A 20,996-nucleotide genomic window follows, 5' to 3' on the forward strand; every position below is an offset into this window, starting at 1 on the left:
TGCAGGAGACCCAGGACGGACATGTCGTCTGAGGAATGGGAGGGGGAGTTAAAATGGTTCGCGACTGGGAGGTGCAGTTGTTTATTGTGAACCAAACGGAAGTGTTCTGCAAAGTGGTCCCCAAGCCTCCGCTTGGTTTCCCCAATGTAGAGGAAGCCACACCGGGTACAATGGATACAGTATACCACATTGGCAGATGTGCAGGCAAACATCTGCTTGATATGGAAAGTCATCTTGGGGCCTGAGATGGGGGTGAGGGAGGAGGTGTGGGGGCAAGTGTAGCACTTCCTGCGGTTGCAGGGGAAGGTGCCGGGTGTGGTGGGGTTGGAGGGGAGTGTGGAGCGAACAAGGGAGTCACGGAGAGAGTGGTCTCTCCTGAAAGCAGACAAGGGTGGGGATGGAAAAATGTCTTGGGTGGTGGGGTCGGAGTGTAGATGGCGGAAGTGTCGGAGGATGATGCGTTGTATCCGGAGGTTGGTGGGGTGGCATGTGAGGACGCGGGGGATTCTCTTTGGGCGGTTATTGCAGGGGCGGGGTGTGAGGGATGTGTTGCGGGAAATGCAGGAGACACGGTCAAGGGTGTTCTTGACCTCTGTGGGGGGGTTTGGGGGGTGGAGTTGTAGTCCTTGAAGAATGCAGACATCCCCCACTGCATCCCAAAACCAGCCCAGCTCGTCCCCTCCCCCCACTGCATCCCAAAACCAGCCTAGCTCATCCCCGCCTCCCTAACCTGTTCTTCCTCTTGCCTATCCCCTCCTCCCACCTCAAGCCGCACCTCCATTTCCCACCTACTAACTTCATCCCGCCTCCTTGACCTGTTCGTCCTCCCCGGACTGACCTATCTCCACCCTACCTCCCCACCTGTACTCTCCTCTCCACTTATCTTCTCCTCTATCCATCTTCAGTCCACCTCCCCCTCTCTCCCTATTTATTTCAGAACCGTCTCCCCATTCCCTTCTCTGATGAAGGGTCTAGGCCAGAAACGTCAGCTTTTGTGCCCCTAAGATGCTGCTTGGCCTGCTGTGTTCATCCAGCTTCACACTTTATTGTCTCGGATTCTCCAGCATCTGCAGTCCCCATTATCTCTGAGCAGTATTTTTGTGTGTGTTTTTGTGTACTCCTGCTTCACCAAATCCAGCAAATAATCTCTGGAATGACCATCATCTGTCACTAGGCTCCATTCCACCAGTCTAACTGGATTCTACCTGTATGCGAAATGTTCAAATATTTGTTCAAATAGGTGGCTGCTTTCCTATTTATCGATCAGCCTTTGAGTTGCACTTGATAAGATTTGGAATATCAGTGTTCTAATTTCTGAGTGCCCATTTTGAGGTCAACAACAAATGTCTAGAAGTTTAAGATTGTTCCCTATTTCCTCAATGTTGCCTTTGCGCATCTACATCCCTTCCTCAACTCTCATTAAATCCCAACTTCCCCAAAACTTAGCTGTTTGTTTCTTGTTCTGTACAAAATACCCATCTTTGCTGATGTACTTTGGTACACCCTTCCCAATCTCTGCAGAGATGTACTTCTCCAAGGCTTAGCCTCGGCATTCCTCTGCAGTCTTATTTTTCAATTCTGTACATTTCAAAAGACCATTTCTGAACTTTTATCTGGACTGGAACAGTTCAGCTGTTTCGCATTCCAATGCACCATGTCCCCATATACCTCCATCCCATGAACAAACACTGCACTTCTCCACTGACAAAGAAAAGGGAACGTGACAACTGTTGATGCCAGAAGGGAGTGTGACAGAGTGAGGTTAATAGATGGGTGATATTTAAAAGAAAATGGATAAAGCTTGGGTGGGTTTGCAGCAACAACCAAAATCTAAATGTAATTAACTCATAGAGTAATGGTCTCAAATTTTGTGGCCAAACTGTAACTAGATACTGGGGCAAAGCATTCAGAGCCTAGAGATTAATTAGTTGGTCAGAGAGTAAGGGTGCCTGAGCAGTAGAATAAAGTACTTACTGTTGGAAGCTTCTCTAGAGCTTTTCTTGATTCTTTTCCTTTTGTTGCCTTGGTGCCCCTTTTCTGTTAACATTTCTCTAATGCTGACTTATTCCTATGTTGTGTGTTTAGTATTCCTCAGCTTTTATCTGGGGGCTTTGTAATGACTTGGTTACATTTAGTAACTTTAAGTGCAGCAGAAAAACTGAACTGATTTGAACAGAGGCAGCAAGATGGGCTTAAGACTGTTGAGCATGCTGAAGTTGGACTGGCTAGAGGCCAACATTAACTGGGACTAGACTCAAGTATGCATGGATGATTGCAGATTTTTAACTGGGCAATGCAGAGCATTGGGTTATTGATGTTTCGGTGAATGCCATTTAGCTACAACAAAATCATTAAAATCCTTAATCTACCCCAACCCTTCCCTGAGAAGAGATTCAGTTTCCTACTATCCACAGCAAGGATCACACATTCCTCAGTAGGTCTTCAGGAGGAAGACTGTTTGTCTCCACATGGTTTATTTAACCAGCATTAACCTGCAATAGCCTCATCATCATCTTAAGTGTGTGCAAACTTTGTTTCCATTACCTAAAAGCCCATTCAGAGTTGCAATCATCCCTTAAATGACGAAGAATTTCTGGGTATCAGCTTTTGAGTCATTGTTCTCTTGACCTGCTGTCTTGTGGTTATTTGGATTTTGTCCCCTAAAACGTAACCAAATTACTCTAATTAAATTTTAGTTATTGCATCAAAAAAAGTTCAATTTTGCAGAATTGCACTTCATAAGGTAGTAAGCCTTATTAGGAATTCTAATATATAGCTAATGATGGAATGTATATTTATTGGGTCCTCTATTAAAATTGTGGTTGTATTCCTGAAAATTTGTAATTTTAATTCCAGCAACTTCGTCACGTATTGATTCGTATACTTTGATTCAGTTCTCTCATGTCTTGTGAATAAAAAATTCAAAATATTTGTACCATGTAAATTTAAATATTTTATATTGTTAAATCTGTACATCCGTAAATGAAATACCAATTAAAATAAACTTAGAAATATAAAAGAAAAATGTAACTTTCTATTTGGAGTATTATACTTCCTACTTCCCAAAACTCCCTGGGGGTAGTAGTTTAAAAATGTGTCACCTGTTGAAGATAAAGATGAGGAAACAGTTTTTTTTCTGGATGTTGTGAGTCTTTGGAATTCCCTTCCTAAAAAGACTATGGATGCAGAATTTTTAAATTCTGCAAGTCAGAAGTAGATAGATTGTGGATGACCAATGAATGAAAGATTAAAATTAGGTTTGCCATAAATTTATTGAATGGTAGATCAGATTCGAAGGGCTGAATTGCATATTCTTGTTCCGTGATTGTATGTTCTGCATACTGGTTACTGCAGATCCTTCCACTCCTGACACCACTAATGCAGCTTGCACAGAGAGGGCGGTAGGGACAGATGCCAAACTTTAGTCAGGATTAACAACCTATTAGCAGGGAGGAAAGGGAGGAAGGCCAAGGGCCAGCAGTTAAACAAGAGGTGCAGCTCCACATGTTCACAACCAGATCATGAAAGTGATGGTGACCAACGAGAAGGGACAATGCAGCCTCTTGTTAGTGGCTGCCTCAGGGCTGCTGTTAGACAATAGCTTAGTCATGGCCCAGAACATGTGGCCTGTGGTCAAGCAGGCAGTCTGGATCCTGATGAAATGCGTCTCCTTGGTGTATGCCCTAGGTAACAAGGCTTCAGACTCCAATCTCAGGGGAGAGGCTGCAAGTCAGAGGGTTGGCCGTGAGGAGAGGCCAGTGTCAGAAAGCTAGGCACAGGGAAATTCCTCAAGTTAGAGCGTTGGAAAGCAGGAGAAAGAACTCAATGGTGATACAACTGTGGAAAACAACACTAAAATGAATCTTTCAAAGAAAGATAACAGGTCCCATTAACTTAGCAAAATTAAAATGCAACAGCGTTGAATGCAGCAATTTTAAACAAGGATCTTACTGTACTCAGTTACTTAATGCATGTTTCCTGTAGCTGAGGCTGCATGCCAGGATTGGAAATTCGTACAATTGGCTTCACAATGTCCACAATTTCTCTATAGTCATGAGCCACATGTATTGGCGTATGGGTGGAATGTTTGCACATCATAATAGATTACTTCTCGTACTGTTCAGGCAACAATATTGGAATTCTGCTGCTATTTTTAGCGCTCTGGTTTGCTGTGTAATTGTTTACCAAAATCACTGGATTATTTCACAATACTAATTTGCAGCATATGCGTATAAAAGAATTCAGAGGTGCTTCAGAGACACGGAGAAAGTGGGTGCTAAGTCAGAGAGGAAGATTAGCTAAATGGAAGTCAAAAACCTGGCTGGTGAGCAAAGGAAAGTGAAAACGCGAGTGGGCCTAGAACAGTGATTCTAAAGCATGGGGCTTAGTTAGCTGAAGGCACAGTCCCATTGACAGGATTAAGATGAATTTATGCATAACAGGTTGAAGCTACGGATGAAGAAACTAGTAAGATGTAGGTCTTCTCCATAAAGTGGAAAGTCTGATGTTTTGGTTGAGCTTTTAATCTGATCAGAGGGAGTAAACAGCTCACTAATGATGAAGAAGGTTATGAATGCCTGTGCTGGTTAAAAGTGAAGTGAAGACATAGGAAATAATTGGTAGTGCAGAAAAATTTAGCAGATCATCTTTACTGTTCAGTGTGATGGATAGTTTTGGCAAGGGAGAATAAAACCTAATAAAACTTGACATGGTGCTGGCAGAACTTGCAGTGGATAACTGAGCATGTCATATACGATGGAAAAGGCATCCATTCCCTCTGATCGTAGAATTTGCTGAACAGAAAATAAGCCAGAAACACAGAATCTTTGAAAATAGTTTGGGTTTTCTCTAACACTTTGTAAGAACATTTCCTTCAAAAGTTGCAAATTAAGCATCTGGTTAGTATTAGAAATGAAAGAATGGATAAAATTTGTTTGTACTTCTAGTTGTTTATTTCCTCTTTCAACCTAGTTCAGACACCAATACTTAAGAATATTGGATCTGTACTGATGGGAAGAGATAATGTAAATTTAAAAGTAAACCAACAGATTAGTTGACAATTTACAAAAAGAAGGCAACTAAAACTTCTGTATCTGAATGTACATAGCATTCAGTGTAAAATAGATGATCCAAAAGTGTTAATCCAAATGAATAAAAATGGCCTGGTCACTATTCCAGAGGTATAGCTGCAGGATGTCATGGACTGGGATCTGAATTTTGAACCTTGAATTTTACAAGGATTTTAGCAAAGATATGAAGGTAGGAAAATGTGTCAGGTGGCTGTGCTAGTTAATGATGATTTGAGTATGAAAAAGAGGGATTACCCTAATTCTAAGAAATCAGGATGTTGAATGGTTTGGGTGGGGATGAGAAATGATAAAGGCACTAAACCACTGATGTGAGCGATGTACAGCTCCTCCTAACTAATCATACAAGAGAGTGGAGGAGTATAAAGGAAGGAATAATCGGAGCTTGTCAGAAAGGTACAACAATAATCATAGGAAATCTTAATTCACATATTGACTGGAAAATGTAGATGGGCAAAGGTGATGAGGAGTTCATAGAATATTTTGGGATAGTTTATTAGTGCATCATGTCTGGAGCTGACGAGACAGCTGGCTATACTGAACCTGACGCTATTCTTGAAGATAAGATTAATTAATGATTTCATAATGAAGATGTCCCTAAGTAGCAGGGACCATAAAATGATTGAATTTTACATTCATTTTGAGGGGTGTAGGAATAGTTATGAGACTATATTTTTAAAAAAAAATGCCAGTGTGAAAGCAGAGCAATCTTAAGTCAATTGGAAAATTAGTTAAAAGAAAGGCCAGTAGAGGTGCAGCAACAGACATTTAAGGGATACTCTTAAGAAAGAGTAAGAAGAATTTCAGGAAATTGATCCAGTGTCTAAAAGGAGCTAGGAAGGTTTAAGATTGTATCAAATTAAAGAAATAAATACAACTGCAGAGTCCAGTAGGTCAGAAGATTTGGAAGAATATGAGGAAAAACACAAAGAACGACCACTGAACAGAAACAGAAAAATGGAAGCCTGAAAGAAAGCTAGCCAGAAATGTAAAATCAGGTCTTAAGAGATTCTATTAAAAATTTTGAAACTGTACAGTTAGCAAAGCAAGTATTGATCTAATAGAACATGAGACTGGAGAATTAACAGTGGGAAAATAAGGAAACGATGGATGAATTGGACAGGACCATTGCATTGGTCCTGATGGACTCCATCTTAGTGACAAGAATTGTCTAGTGAGATAGTTCATGCATTGGTTTTAATTTTTCAAAGTGCCTTTAATTTAAGGATGGTCTTATTACATTGGAGGATAGCAAATGATAACTTTTTATTCAAAAAGGGAGCAAGATAGAAAGGAAGAAATACCTAAATATTAGAAATTAATATTGAAGAAATTATCGTATGGCAATTAAATAAGTTTAAGGTAATCAGACTGAGTCAAGTTGGATTCATGAAGAGAAATCATGTTTGACCAATCTATTGGAATTCTTTGAGGAGCTAATACTTACTGTAGATAAAAGCATTAGATAAAGTGCTACACCACATATTAGTTTGGAGAATGGTTCCCATATATGCTGTTGATATAAAGATGTTAGAAATTAAGTGTAAAGAGGAGGCTACAACAGGATCTTGTGAGTGGGCAAGGATATGGCAAATGGAATATAATGTGGGAAAATGCAAAAATACCCTTTTTGCTAGAAGAGTAATGCAAACGTTTAGTATCTAGATGGTGACAGTTTGGAAAGCTCTGCAATACAGAGGAATCTGAATACTGTCGTCCATTAAGCACAACAGGTTAGTATGCAGGTAAACAAGGAATTAAGAAGCATTAAAAAATGTTATCCTTCATTGTAAGGGGAATTGAATTCAAAGTTGGGAGATTATGCTTAAGTTGTAAGCCACACTGATGAGATCACATCTATAGCACTAATCACAGTAGTAGGTTACCTTATTTAGGTAAAAGTGTTGGAAGTAGTTCAGGAAATATTTGCCAAACTAATAAGTGGAATGAAAAGGTTGTCCAAGGAGAAAAGTTTGGATAGGCTCGGCTTGTATCTACCGATGTTTAGAAGAGTTAGAGGTAATTTGATTATAGTGTTAAAGATACTGAGGGGTCTTGACAAAAGGGGTAATGTGGGGAGTGGATGATGATAAGTAAATTTGCAATGTCATATCAATTGGCGGATATCGCTAGTGAGGAGGAAGGTTTTAGATTGTACCTCAGCTAGAGTGGAATGGATCATTTCAGCTATGAGGAATGGTTGGATGAGCTTTGGTTGTATGCTTGAGAAGTTTGAAGGGGATCTGATAGAACTGTATAAGATTGAGGATTGACAAGATGAACAGAAAGCAGCTATTTTTCTTAAATAAACTCATTCCTGTGATGTGGGTGTCACTGGGTGGATCAGCATTTATTGCCTATTGCTAATTGCCCAGAGGGCAGTTAACAGTCAACCACATTGCTGTGGGTCTGGAATCATATGTAGGCCAGGCCAGGTAAGGATCGCAGTTTCCTTCCCTAAGAGATGCTCGTGAACCAGATGGGTTTTCCTCTCACTCGGGAATGGTTTCATGGTCATCTTTAAAGTCTTATATAATTACCTTGACCTCTGGATCGATAGGCTAGAGCTAATACTACTACTAAAGGGCATCATCTTTAATGTTCCTCTTAGTGAAGGGTCAAGAACTAGAGACGCACTTAAAGTGAAAGGCAGGCGGTTTAGAGAAGATTTGAGGAAAATTATTTTTGCCCAGAGGGTAGTAGCAGTCTGGAATGCTCTCCCTGGGAGGGTAGTTGAAGTGGGTAAGCTCATAATCTTTAAAAAGTAGTTAGATGAGCACGTGTCATAACTGTTAAGGCTTTGGCCTAGTGCTAGAAAGTGGAACTAGTGTAGGTAGTTGTGTATTTTTGGTGGTACAAACTCCCTGAGTTGAAGGGCCTCTTCTGCATGCTATGATTCTATGAAGGTGATTCCTGTCCCGGGAGGATTTAATACTGGGTCACTGTTTAAAAATCATGGGTCATTCATTCAAAACACAGATGATGCAAATTTTCTCTGAGGTCCGTGCATTTTTGAATTCTGAGAGTCTGAATGTTTTTAAGGCGGAGGTAGATAGGTTCTTATGTAAAGGGGTGAAAGGTCATTAGGAATAAGTAGCAATGTGGAATTGATATTGCAATCAGACGTACCATGATCTTATCAAATGGCAGAACAGATTTGAGACGTTGAATGATCTACTCTTGCTCCTTGTTAGTAAAAAAATTGTGAATAAAGTTTAAGAGTTTAACAACAGATTTCTAATTCATGAATAATGTGTTTCTTCTTTTATCTCATGAGCACTCTGAAAAAAGGCCTTCCTTCCAAATCCTCAAAAGTCTATCACTCCTCAGATCTACAAGTCTGACTCTGTACATAATAAAACACTCTAATGCTAATTATTTAGCTAATTAAGCAAATTGAATAGCAAGAATGGAATGTATTTAATGAACAATTTTGAATTTGCAGAAGCAAATGAAGAGATGAGGTAAACAATATGGCTTGTGTTTATACTGATGGGATCTTTCCAGTTACAAAGGAATGAAATAATTGGCAGTACATGAAGATTTCTTTTGCAACTTTACTGGAAAGCTGCATTAAAAAATTGCCTTCCAAAATTTTGAAAATCTGTTTCACGTCTAATCTATCAGCAAGATCTACACTCAAGACCTGCTGTCCTGAAAGCTTTTAAACGTATGCTAGGAGTTCATTGAAAAGAAAACAACAGCAAGAAATTCAATAATAAAACAGAAATCATCCATATCAGCTTGGTTTATTTAGCAGCAGTCTCAAATCTTGACTGAATATTAAAGGCTGAAACACTACTTTCCAGGTGGATTTAAATTGCTGCTTAGTCTGGAGATTGCCCAGGAGTGAGGTGGACACTCAGCCTAGAGCATGTCCTCATGGAGGTGCGGTCAACCAGGAGATCATGCGTAAAGTGCAGTGGTGGAATTGGTGGTTCAGTGGTAGAATTTTTCGCTTACCATGCTGGAGGCCTGGATTCAGTTCCCAGCCAGTGCATAGTCTCCTGTCTGTCCTGTCTTAGGGCAGCATGATGGCTCAGTGGCTAGTGCAGTTGCCTCACAGCACCAGAGACCCAGGTTTGACTGTACCCTCAGGTGACTGTCCGCATGGAGTTTGCACATTCTCCCCTGTCTGCATGAACTTCCTTTGGGTGCTGTGGTTTTCCTCCCACAGTGCAAAGATGTGCAAGTCAGGTGGATTGACCATGCTAAATTGCTCAGTGTCCAGGGATATGTAGGTTTGGTGGATTAGCCATGTGAACTGGGTTATAGGGGGTGAGTGTGATGCTGTTTCAGTGCGAACTCTTTGAGCCAAATGGCCAGCATCCACAATGTAGGGATTCTATGATCTCTATGAAGTGCTTGAACACCATTTGATTTTGTTGGACCCTTGCTGGTTGTCCTACTCATCAACTTGACAGAATCCTGGTAATTTACTTTGTGGCCTTTTCAAGATATGTTGCAGTTGCTCTTCCCATTGCTGTTTCTTGTAGATCATCACATCGAATAAACAAATATAACAACAAAATGAAAATTCTTCTAACTACTCTCTTTGTTATTTTGGAGATGACTTTAAATTTAAACCCAAAGCATTACTTTCTTGTATCAGTTTTAACATTTGCATCAGTTCTTCTCTTCATGTTCTCAGTCTTAATTATGTTTGCTTAATTTTTACTCTATCTCTGAGCTTTCAATAATATACCAAAGCTATTTTTGATGATTGGTGGATCCTGATGAAACTTTTATCTCTAAGCTCTATATAAACTCAATGAATCATTAAGAATTATTTAAAGAATGATTATTTATTTTTGTGCTTTTGAACATTGTTATATATGCAAATAGGAAAACAAACACCTTCTGAAAAGTAATTCAGTGTTTGCAAAGCACTCTGATATCTTTGGAAAGCGTTTGGTTATAATACTAACACAAGATTTTTTTTAACTATCTAATTTTGTAACTGAGAACCTGTAACCTTGTCTCCCACGCCATGTGGAATTATTTAAAAAGAAATTATTGTACAAATGTCATAGAAATATGACATTGAAAGAATCTTTATAAGAAATGGGACGAATACTTATTGCTATTTTTCACAGCTTTGTCTTTTGGTAATTAATGCTTCTTTTTATTCATTCATGGGATTTTGATGTCACTGGCTGGGCCTGCATTTTCTGCCCATCCCGAAGGGGTCCTTGAGAAGGTGGTGGTGAACTGCCTTCTTGAACCGCTGCAGTCCACAGCCTGTAGAGGTTCACACCCAAAGCTGTTACAAAGGAAGGATTTTGACCCCATAAAACTGAAAGAATGGCGATATATTTCCATGTCAGGATGGTGAGTGGTTTGGCGGGAAGTTTGCAGGTGGTGGTGCTCCCACCTATCTGTTGCTTTTGTCCTTTTATAGGTAATGGTGGTGATGGGTTTGGAAGGTTCTGTTTAAGGAGCATTAGTGAATTTATGCAATGTGTCTTGCAGATGGTACACACGGCTGCTATGAACATTGGTGGTAGAGGGTGTGAATGTTGGTGAATGCTGTACCAATCAAACAGGCTGTTTTGTCCTGGATGGTGTCAAGCTTCTTGACTGTTTTGGATATGCACTCACCCAGGCAAGTGGGGAGCAATCCCTCCTGATTTGTACGTTGTAGATGGTTGGACAGGCTTTGGGGAACCAGGAGGTCAGTTATTCACTGCAAGCTTCTTTGCATCTGACCTGCTGTTATAGCCACAGCACTCATATGGCTAGTTCAGCTCCTGGTCCCTGCTCACCCCCAGGATGTTGATAAGTGGCGGTATTCAGTGATGGTAGTACATTGAATGTCAAGGTTGTTTTTAATGGCCATTGCCATGTACTTGTCTGGCAAGCATGTTACTTGTCACTTGTCACCCAAACAGTGTACATTTGGACGTGGACCTCTTCATTGTGTGAGCAATCATGAATGGTACTGAGCATTGAGTGGTAATCAGCAAATGTCCTCATTCTGACTTTATAATGGAAAGGAGGACATTGATGAAGTAACTGAAGATGGTTCAGCCAAGAACACTAACCTGAGGAACTTTTGCATAAATGTCCTGTAGCTGAGATGACTGACCTTCAACAACCACAACAATACTTTGCATTATTGTACTGTAGCTTTTGATCCTGTTCTTTTGAGTGGGTTAACAACTGAGCTTTAGCAATGCTAGGATTAATTTGGTGGAAGCACAGCAAAGATTTTACAAGAACTGTGCCGTTCTTAATATTTATTTGAGATCAAGAGAAACATCACTTTCTGAATGGGAAGACATGGTTGTTTAAATTCATTTTTGCACTCAATTGTTGAGTGTAAAGCATTCACAATGGTGGCACTTTTATCAGTGAGCCAGCCTGTTCCAAATCTAAAATGAAAACAGATATTGCTGTCAAAACTCAACACCTGTGGAAAGAAAGCAGAATTAAGGTTTTGAGTCTGGTGACTCATCATCAGAGGTATTCCAGACCTTTGTGTTCAAATCAGGAAGGAGTTTATTTTATGAAGTGGTTCTGATGTACATCTGAGATATGCTCTTGCACCCATTTCCAGTGCCATTCATGCAAATTGTTGCAAAGTAGTCAAACCTTGTTTTCAATGTGTTCCAACAACTTTTTCTGCTGTACTTTCCAAACCACATACCAGTTGATTGCCTCCTGCCTCTGGGTATGAATGTATTGCCTCATCAGATCCAAGCCTTTTAAAACATGATTGAACGCCCAGCTCTTTGTTGCTAAGTGATGAGATCTGAGGATATATTTAGGATGGCCCTTGAACTCTGTTGCATGACTGAAATGTGCGTTGAACAGGTCGTGATGCCACAGAAACTAATTCATCAGCATTTCCTCTTCATTCTCTCTCCACTGGCAATAATATTCTATCAAACTTTGGCAGAAAATAATCACTTTGACCTGTGATTTTTGTGTGCATACACAATTTTTATTGAAATTACTAGCCAATATCATTTTGAGAACTGGGGTGATAGTGAGGAAAACTCTGACAAACATGCATGAATCTGATATTTGAAAGAACACTTCTGTGTGAGTATGAATTTGATATTTAGTTAAGCCAGAGAAATATTTATTATAGCAAAATGCCAAATGAGGACGCACAATCTGACCCAAGTTGTTGAAAGGTCAGTAGAATTTCAAAAAGAGACACTTCTTCCACCCCTATGTAAAGTACTTCTTCAGTTACTTTTCTATTCTTTTAGTGCATAGTGTCTGATTGGAAGGGTAGTTCAGTGAGTCTTGCACAGGTCTGAATATTTTTCCTATTGAAGTATTTATACAATTCTTATTTGTAGATTGCTGTTAGGTAGAACCTTCTCAGGGTCTGAGTGAAGCAGATCAGAAGTCTGGTGAGACCTGTCTACACAGTCGGAGCACTCTTGCTCCATCCTATAGGTTTTAATGAATGGCGAGGCCAGTTTCTCAGCATTCGGTGGCAAATTCCCAATTCTGCACATCACAGTTTATGAAATGCTTTCGTGATGGCCATGTGCCAGACAAGCTAGACCTTGAGAAATCTCAACAATGAAATCAGAGTGAGTAACGAGCAACTTCAGCGTGGCAGGGGCTGCAGCCAGTATGTGGCTTAGCACTAAATAGTGTCTCAGATGTATTGCCACCAGCCCTGAGCATCCCTCGCCCACTGACATTGGTATACACCCATTTCCACCCTTTCACAACCATTGCAGCCCTTTTCCAATCCATTTGCAGGACGCTCAGCAAGTGCAGATTTGCATTGTGGGGTGCACCACCAACGCGTATTGAAAGGCTTCTCTCAGGACTCCGAGCATTTAGGGACCAGTACTCAGCTCTCAGATTGGACGAGGTTGCATCTGAGGACAGTTTGCCTGCTCTATTATTGCTTTGTTACTTAACACCTTCCTTTTGAAGCACCAATGCATTGCCAATTAGTGGAATCACACAACCAGTCAGCTTGCCTTGCTGGAACAAAAACAGAAGTTGCTGCAAAAGCTCAGCAGGCCTGGCAGCATCTGTGATATTTTGGATTTAGATGCTGGTCGGATGATCCTGAAGATCATCAGGCGCCATTTCCGCCACCTCCAGCGAGATGCCACTACCAGACATATATTCCCTTCCCCTCCCCAGTCTGCCTTCCTTAGGGACTGTTCCCTGCAGGACACCGTGGTCCACTCTTCTTTCACTCCAAACAACACCCGACAGCCCCATGGTACCTTCCTCTGCAACTACTGAAGGTGCAACACCTGCCCATTTACCTCCTCCCTCCCCAGTGTCCAAGGGCCCAAACATACCTTCCAGGTGAAGCAGCACTTTACCTGCGCTTCCCAGAATCTAGCCTACTGCATTCGCAGCTCACAATGTGATCTCCTCTACATTGGGGAAACGAAGCATAGACTGGTTGACCACTAATCTATGTTCTGCCTGCAAAAAAGACCCTGAGCTTCCAGTTGCCTGCCACTTTAACACACCACCCTGTTCCCTGGCCAACATCTCCGTCTCTGGCTTGCTGTAGTTTCCAGCGAAGCTCAGTGCAAGCTGGAAGAACAACACCTCATTTTCCTCTTGGCAACCCTGCAGGCATCCGGCCTCAGTATCGAGTTCAATAATTTTAGGGCCTAAACTCTCCTATGTCCCAACCCCCTACCCCACACACCAGGCCTGCCATTACACATTATCTATTTTTAGTCACTAAGAGCCTTTCACTCTCTTTGCCAAATTGTTATCAACCCCTTTTTCTGTCCATCTGTTCTCTCTCTTTGGACTCTATTTCCACCTATCATTTATTCCTTACCCCCTCCCCCCACCCTAACTCCTGCATATAATCTGACATTTTCCTGGGTATCATCAGTTCTGAGGAAGGATCACAGGAACTGAAATTTCAGTTCTGATTTTTCTTCACAGATGCTGCCAGACCTTTTGAGCTTTTTCAGCAACTTCTGTTTTTGTTCCTGATTTACAGCAGCTGCAGTTCTTTCAGTTTTTATTTAGCTTACCTTCCGCACCAGCAATCCTCAGTCAGGGCAGGGGGGTGGGCACAGAAAGCTTGTTGTATGAAAGTGTAGGCAACGGCCCAGTGGTATTATTGCTAGACTATTAATCCAGAGACCCAGGTTATATTCTTGGGACCCAGGTTCGAATCCCACCACGGCAGTTGATGGCATTTCAATTCAATACTTAAAACTACAATCTGGAATTAAGAATATACTGATCACCATGAAATCATGGCTGATTGTTGGAACAACCGAAAAAAAAACTGATTATTCGTTCACTAATGCCCTTCATGGAACGAAATCTGCCACTCTCACCTGGTCTGGCTTACATGTGACACTAGACCCACAGCAATGTGGTTGACCCTCAATTGCTGTCTGAAATGGCCTAGCAAGCCACCCAGTTGTACCAATCACTACAAAGTCTCGAAGACATGAAACCGGACGGACCACCTGGCACCGACCTAGGCACCAGAAGAGACAACAGCAGAAACAGTTCTGTCAACCCTGCAAAGTCCTCCTCACTACCATCTAAGGGTTAGTGCCAAAATTGGGAAATCTGACTCACAGACTAGTTAAGCAACAGCCCGACATAGTTATACTCACAGCTTCATACCTTACAGACAATGTCCCAGACACCACCGTCACCATCCCTGGATACGTCCAGTCCCACCACAGGACAGACCCAGCAGAGGTGGCAGCAAAGTGGTATACAGCTAGGAGGGAGCTGCCCTGGGAGAGCTCAACATTGAATCTGGACCCCATGAAGTCTCATGGCTTCAGGTTAAACACGGGCAAGGAAACCTCCTGCTAATTACCACATACTGTCCTCCCTCAGCAGATGAATCAGTGCTTCTCTGTGTTGAGCAACACTTGGAGGAAGCACCAACGATGGTGAGGGCACTAAATGTACTGTGGGTGGGGGATTTTAATGTCCATCACCAAGAGTGGCTCGGCTGCAGTACTACTGATGGAGCTGGTCAGGTCCTAGTGGTGAGGTGAGTCGAGCCTTTGGCGTGGGAGGGTGCATGCGGGAGAGCGAGTAAGGGAAATTGTTACATTCAGTAGCAAGAGTGGCAGAGCATCATTCTTTGTGGGAGATGGGTGCAGGGGCAGAGATGGAATGAGCGTTAGGTAGCAGAGAGAAGAGTGTGGCAAATGAAGTAAAGAAGGTCATTGACCTTCCGGCACTGCTGGCTATTTCTCCAGACTATGGAGATGACTTGACCTGTATGGGGCCTCGGACCAGGCTGCACGGGGCTGGTTGTGCTGCCTCCTTTGCTAATGGTCCGGGAAGCAGCCTTCTCTCCTTTTCACCACCACCTTGACCAGGACTTCTAGGTCTCTTGGACCATTTTCCCTTCTCCCATATCTCCCAACTCCATCGTTCACCCAGCTTTGTAATGCTAGTGCTCATTGGAATGCACAGTGGTCTTTTATAATAGCGTAGGGTCAGTAAAGCTGGTCTTTCGTCAGATATAACAAAGTGTGGAGATGGATGAACACAGCAAGCCAAGCAGCATCTCAGGAGCACAAAAGCTGATGTTTCCGGCCTGGACCCTTCATCAGAGAGGGGGATGGAGAGAGGGAACTGGAATAAATAGGAAGAGAGGGGGAGGCGGACCGAAGATGGAGAGAAAACAAGATAGGTAGAGAGGACAGTATAGGTGAGGAGGTAGGGAGGGGATAGGTCAGTCCAGGGAAGATGGACAGGTCATGGAGGCGAGATGAGATCCGCCTCCCCCTCTGTCCCTATTTATTCCAGCTCCCTCTCCCCATCCACCTCTCTGATGAAGGGTCTAGGCCCGAAACGTCAGCTTTTGTGCTCCTGAGATGCTGCTTGGCCTGCTGTGTTCATCCAGCTTCACACTTTGTTATCTTGGATCCTCCAGCACCTGCAGTTCCCATTATCACTTTCGTCAGATATCCTGTGAATGCCAAGTTGTTCCAGGAACAATGCGTGATAAGGAGGCAGTAGAATTGAACGTGAGGTTTGCCATAGGGATAGGGTAAATTGTTTATGGTGCACGGTTGGGAAGATATTGTAAGAAGTCCTCACTAAGCTTCACGGCTGGAATTGGTCCAAAAAACCTGGCGCATTCAGTACTGAGTCAAAAAACTTGTAAGATCTGAATCTGCTCACCCCACTACTGTCTCAGGAACTGCACATCATGGTAAATTGCTTTATAAAAGTATTTTGTGTCTCATACCCAACTTTTGCTTTTTTCACCAGTGCCCTTAAATTTATAACTTTCACTTACCGATTTTACTCAACTTCTCATTATTTAATCTATTGAAGAATTTTGTGAATTTGAACTATTTTATCTGATTTCCTTTAAAGCCTATGTCCAGCCCTGGTATCTCCTGCTTCCCCACATAACTGAAGTTTCCCACCCCTTATGCCGTTCTCCTTCACTCACTCTCAGGCCTTGCCATTTTTCTGCAGGCTCAGTGACAGAAAGCAAGCTCAATGATGTTCTGCTAATGAAATTCTTCAAGGCAGGGATGTATGGGATAAAGCTGAGGCCCGAGGGGAGGAAAGATTTGCAGGGGTGTTTGTACTCATCAATTTGATGAGGCCTGCGATCCTTCACACTTGAAAGTATTAAAGGATTTCCTTCGTTGACCACGTGTTTTCATTTTACTTCTTTCCGAGAGGTGTGGCTAAATTGGGTTAACTTGATTTTCCTCCTGGTATTTGCCCACTTTTCCTTTTGAAATGATTTTGCGTGTTTCATGTCTTAGCAATATCTTGGAATTTTGATTTAGAAGTTTACTCCTGTAGTATTTGGGATTGCCTCGTGTTTTCTTTTTTACAGATCAAAAATCAGGTTAGGATGTTCTGTGCTATGTAAGATGATGAACTAAAATATATCCCTGATTTCTGTGTGGGCACTTAAGAAGATCATAAGGTGTAGGAGCAGAAGGAGGTCGTTCAGCCTATTGAGACTGCCCCACCATTCAATGAGACCATAGTTGTACTTTACTGCTTTTGTCCTATAACCCTGATTCTTTTACTGATAAAGAGTCTGTCAGACTCAGCTTTGAATATACATAATGGCCCATTCCTCTTTGGGAAAGAACTCTTCAAATTCACCAAGCTTTGAGAGAAGAAATTCTCCCTTCATTCTGTCATAAATGGGTAACCCCTTTATTTTGACATTATGCCTTTTGGTCCTGGACTTTCCTACAAGAAGAAACAATCTGTCCTCATCTATCCTGTAAAGCCCCCTAAGAATCTTATGTTATAATAAGTTTGCCCTTCATTCTTCTAAATTCCGATAAGTGTAAGCCCAACCGATTCAATCTCTCCTCATAATATAGTCCCTTTTATACTGATATCAGCCTCATGCATCTTCTCTTGGGCTGCCTCCAATGCCAGTTTACCCTGGCATAAGTAAAGGGCCCAAAACTGTTCACAGCATTCCAGACGTGGCCTAACTAGTGATTTGTTTTCAAACTGTTTTTGAAAAGGATTTAACAGAAGATTGATACCACTCATTATTCAAATACAAAAAATCATCGATGATTCCTACTCGGAAAGAATTCGAGAAAGTGCCGACCATTTAATACAAAAGTGGTGTTGCATTTGAAGGAAGATTTATATGTGCAACAAAGCTTTTTCTCACTGAGTCATTCAGCCTATTTGTAAAACCACTACATCACAGTTCGTGGGAAATTGATTTTTCTTTATGTGTGTGTGTTTTGTTTTCATGCAGAGACTGCTTTCTGAAGTAGAACTGCAGGTGGACAACCAAATCAATGGGGTCTATGTGAACATTACTGCAATCTGTCCTGATGGCACCAACCACCAAGGCCAAATTAAGTGCGGAAATGTGAAAGCCAGTGATACAGTAAGCTCCATGCAGTGCTGCATACTTTTGCTGTATTTTAGCCTATACCCCTCAGATTATGCAATGGATACCATACTAACTGTACAGACAAGTCTTGCCATTGAGTGGATTAATATTAATTGCCTGAGGGAGTAATATTGTGTTTCTTAAAAGCTTGATCCTTCTACTCTACCCACCTACGAAACTGTCAACAACTACTTAAGTTAAATTGCACAACTTTGATTAATAGCAAGTTTAAGGAAAATGTATTAATACTGCTCATTATAGCTTTTGATTTACTGAAAATTAGTAAGTTTTTTTTTCTTGTCTGTCATAGTTTATTTCATGTTCATAAAGTTAGAAAAAGAGTTTTATCTGGAAGAGCTAATTATTTTCTCACTTCCATCTGCATCCGTTTTCAGCACAAATATTAATTTGTTTGTAGAATCGAATGAGGGGTTTTCTGACAAATGTATGAATTAGCAACAGAAGCAGGACCTTCGGCCCTCTGAGCTTGCTCTGCTGTTCAATAAGATCAGGGCTGATTGGCTTGTGTTCCAAATTCCACATTCCGTCAGTATCAAAGGAAATTGGAACGAGAGTAGGCCACTTGATTCCTTGAGCCTGTACTGCCATTCAGTGGGACCATATTTGATCCAATTTTCCTCATGTCTGCTTCTCTGCCCTTACTTCTTAACCCTTGATTTCCCTACTGAGCAAAAATCTATCTGTGTCAGCCTTAAATATCCACAAGAGCTCAGGCCCCTCAGCTGTCTGTGTCATGGAGTTCCAAAAGACACTCAACTCCCTGACAGAAGAAATTCCTTCTCATCTCATTCTTAAATTGACACCCCTTTATTCTGAGACTATGTCCTCTGCTCTTAGACTTTCCCATCAGGGGAAGTGTCTTCTCAGCATTTCCCCTGTCAAGTCCCTTCAGAATCCTGTGTGATTAAATGAGATCAATTTTGATTCCCTTGCCTATGAAGAATCTATTTCATTCTTAACAATGTTCCCCCACTACCTTATGAGGCAGAGTTCCAAAATTGCACAACCCTTTGAAAGCAAAACAAAAATTCCTCCACTTTGTCTTAAAAGGGCAGTCCCTAATCTTAAAACTATATCATCTTGGTCTGGACACAGCCACAAGAGTAAAATTCTTCCCATTGTCCACTTTGTCAAAGCCATTAAGGATCTTACAAACTTCAGTCAAATCAAATCTGCTCTGCCACGTTTCGGTGTTAATTTGTGGTATTAACATGTAGAGATAATTTTGAAATATGGCACTTTGCAGTGGAATGGGGTGCTGGCAGAAATTACAACTCAGAGAATCATGAGCTTGCAGCTTGTGTTTATTTTTCCCAGTTCATTTTAGTGAATGAAAGCTCACACACCATGAACTCTCAGTTTTTGTGAGGTGAGATTGCAGAATTATATTTTCACGTATAAAACAAGGAACAACATTTGTATAGCACTTTCACAACCACACAATCTCTCAATTCATGAATTAATTTCAAAGTGTGGTTGTCATTTTTGTGAGAATGTGGCATGTAATCAGCAATGTTAAGGTAGTTTGTTTCTTTTAAGTGTAGTTATTATGGCTTTTGGCAGCATCTTCTTTGCTCACTTCAATGTCTTGGTGTTTACTCATCCATCTGATGTTATTTCTTCCTTAATTTTTGTCATTAAATTCCCCATCAGTTGTTGCCAGGATGAGGCCGTTGCAGCTTTGTTGTAGGATAGGTCTCTGTTTTAGATTTGTTCAGCATTATTTTAGTTTAGTGTTATGGCAATAACCAGGCCAGAATGTGAACTTTGCAGGAGGACCTTTTCTTTAGCTTTATCTTGCACCAGGAATGAAGGTAGTGGGGCAGGGCTGAGGGTACTGGGAGACTGGGTCAGGGATGGGGGTATTGGGGTAGGGATGGGGGTTATTGGGGCAGGGATGGGGGTTCTGGGAGAGTGGGTCAGGGATGGGGGTATTGGGGCGGAGATGGGGGGAGTGGGTCAGAGATGGGGGGAGTGGGAGAGCTGGGCAAGAATAGAGAGAGTGAGAGGGCAGGGATGGAGAGGCTGGGAGATGGGCGGGGCAGAGACGGGGAGAGTGGGAATAAGTCAGCATGCAGGGGTTAATTAGAAAGTGTTAACATATATTCTTTATAAGGTTGAGTGATTTTTATAACAGAATAGAGCTGACAAAACGTAACTATAACTGTTACATCAGCTGTAAATGGGGAAAACTAAATTTGTTTAAAGTTGCATTTTTGGATTCACTTGAGTTGTTTCATTTATAGTTTTACTTTTCAGGAATACACACACAACTTTAAAATTTGCTGTTTTTCTCTCTTCAAGTGACTGAGAGTCTCTTTTTTTGATTCCTGAACATTCCAGTTGATCTAACTGACTCATTTGTTTGTCTTTCCATTCAGCTGACTCTGAACATGCTCTGCTGTGTCTATATTCAAACGCTGCTCTCATTCTTTATTTTCATAACTCCATTGTCACAGCTATAGAGTGTGACCCTCCAAACAAGTAATTGAACGAAACGTTCTTTAAGTTTTATGATGATGCCTTTGGAAGACACCACTTTGGTAAAGTGTAAACCACAAAACGGTGGAATTTGTATTTGTCTCTTGAACCTGCTTCCTGACTTGTATGCACGGGGTATGCTTGCTTGCTGAGATGCAGTGCTGCTAGCTAAGCTTCGCCTACATTTTAAAATGCACAGCAATTTTTGTGGCCATAGTTGACTTCATTCCTTGTGCTCTCTGGAATCTCCTCCAGCCCTAAAACCCTGTGAAATATATGTACTCCTCCTTCCATCCTGTTGCTGTGAATCCTGCATTTTGATTGTTCAAGTATTGGAGAGCACATTTTTAGCTGTCTAGGACCTAAACTCCCTAAATTTCTCTGATTCTCTTCAAATTTCTTTCTTCTTTTCACATTTTCTTTAAAACCTACCACTTAGACCGATCTTTTAGTCCTGCTGTAATATGTCCATATATGATTCATTTAGCAGCATCACAAAATAAACATTGCCTTGTGATGTTTGCTGTATTAGAAGCTGATGTTGTTGAGGTATTATAACACTG

The 20,996-nt window shown here is 41.5% G+C and overlaps 1 protein-coding gene across 7 annotated transcripts in view; it reads left to right on the forward strand.

Moving 5' to 3' along the window:
- Nucleotides 1-20,996, forward strand: part of itgb8 (integrin, beta 8) — a 109,103-nt gene that overhangs the window by 46,104 nt on the left and 42,003 nt on the right. For all 7 annotated transcript variants that reach the window (XR_009447219.1, XM_059654611.1, XM_059654583.1 and 4 more), the window contains exon 9: nucleotides 17,791-17,925. Coding sequence is in view for 6 of the 7 variants with exons in the window: in XM_059654611.1 (XP_059510594.1) it covers nucleotides 17,791-17,925 (135 nt within the window). In the remaining variant the exon portion in view is untranslated. The remainder of the gene's footprint in view (nucleotides 1-17,790; nucleotides 17,926-20,996) is intronic.

The sequence above is a fragment of the Stegostoma tigrinum genome, chromosome 2 (assembly GCF_030684315.1).
Source record: "Stegostoma tigrinum isolate sSteTig4 chromosome 2, sSteTig4.hap1, whole genome shotgun sequence".
Taxonomy (NCBI): domain Eukaryota; kingdom Metazoa; phylum Chordata; class Chondrichthyes; order Orectolobiformes; family Stegostomatidae; genus Stegostoma; species Stegostoma tigrinum.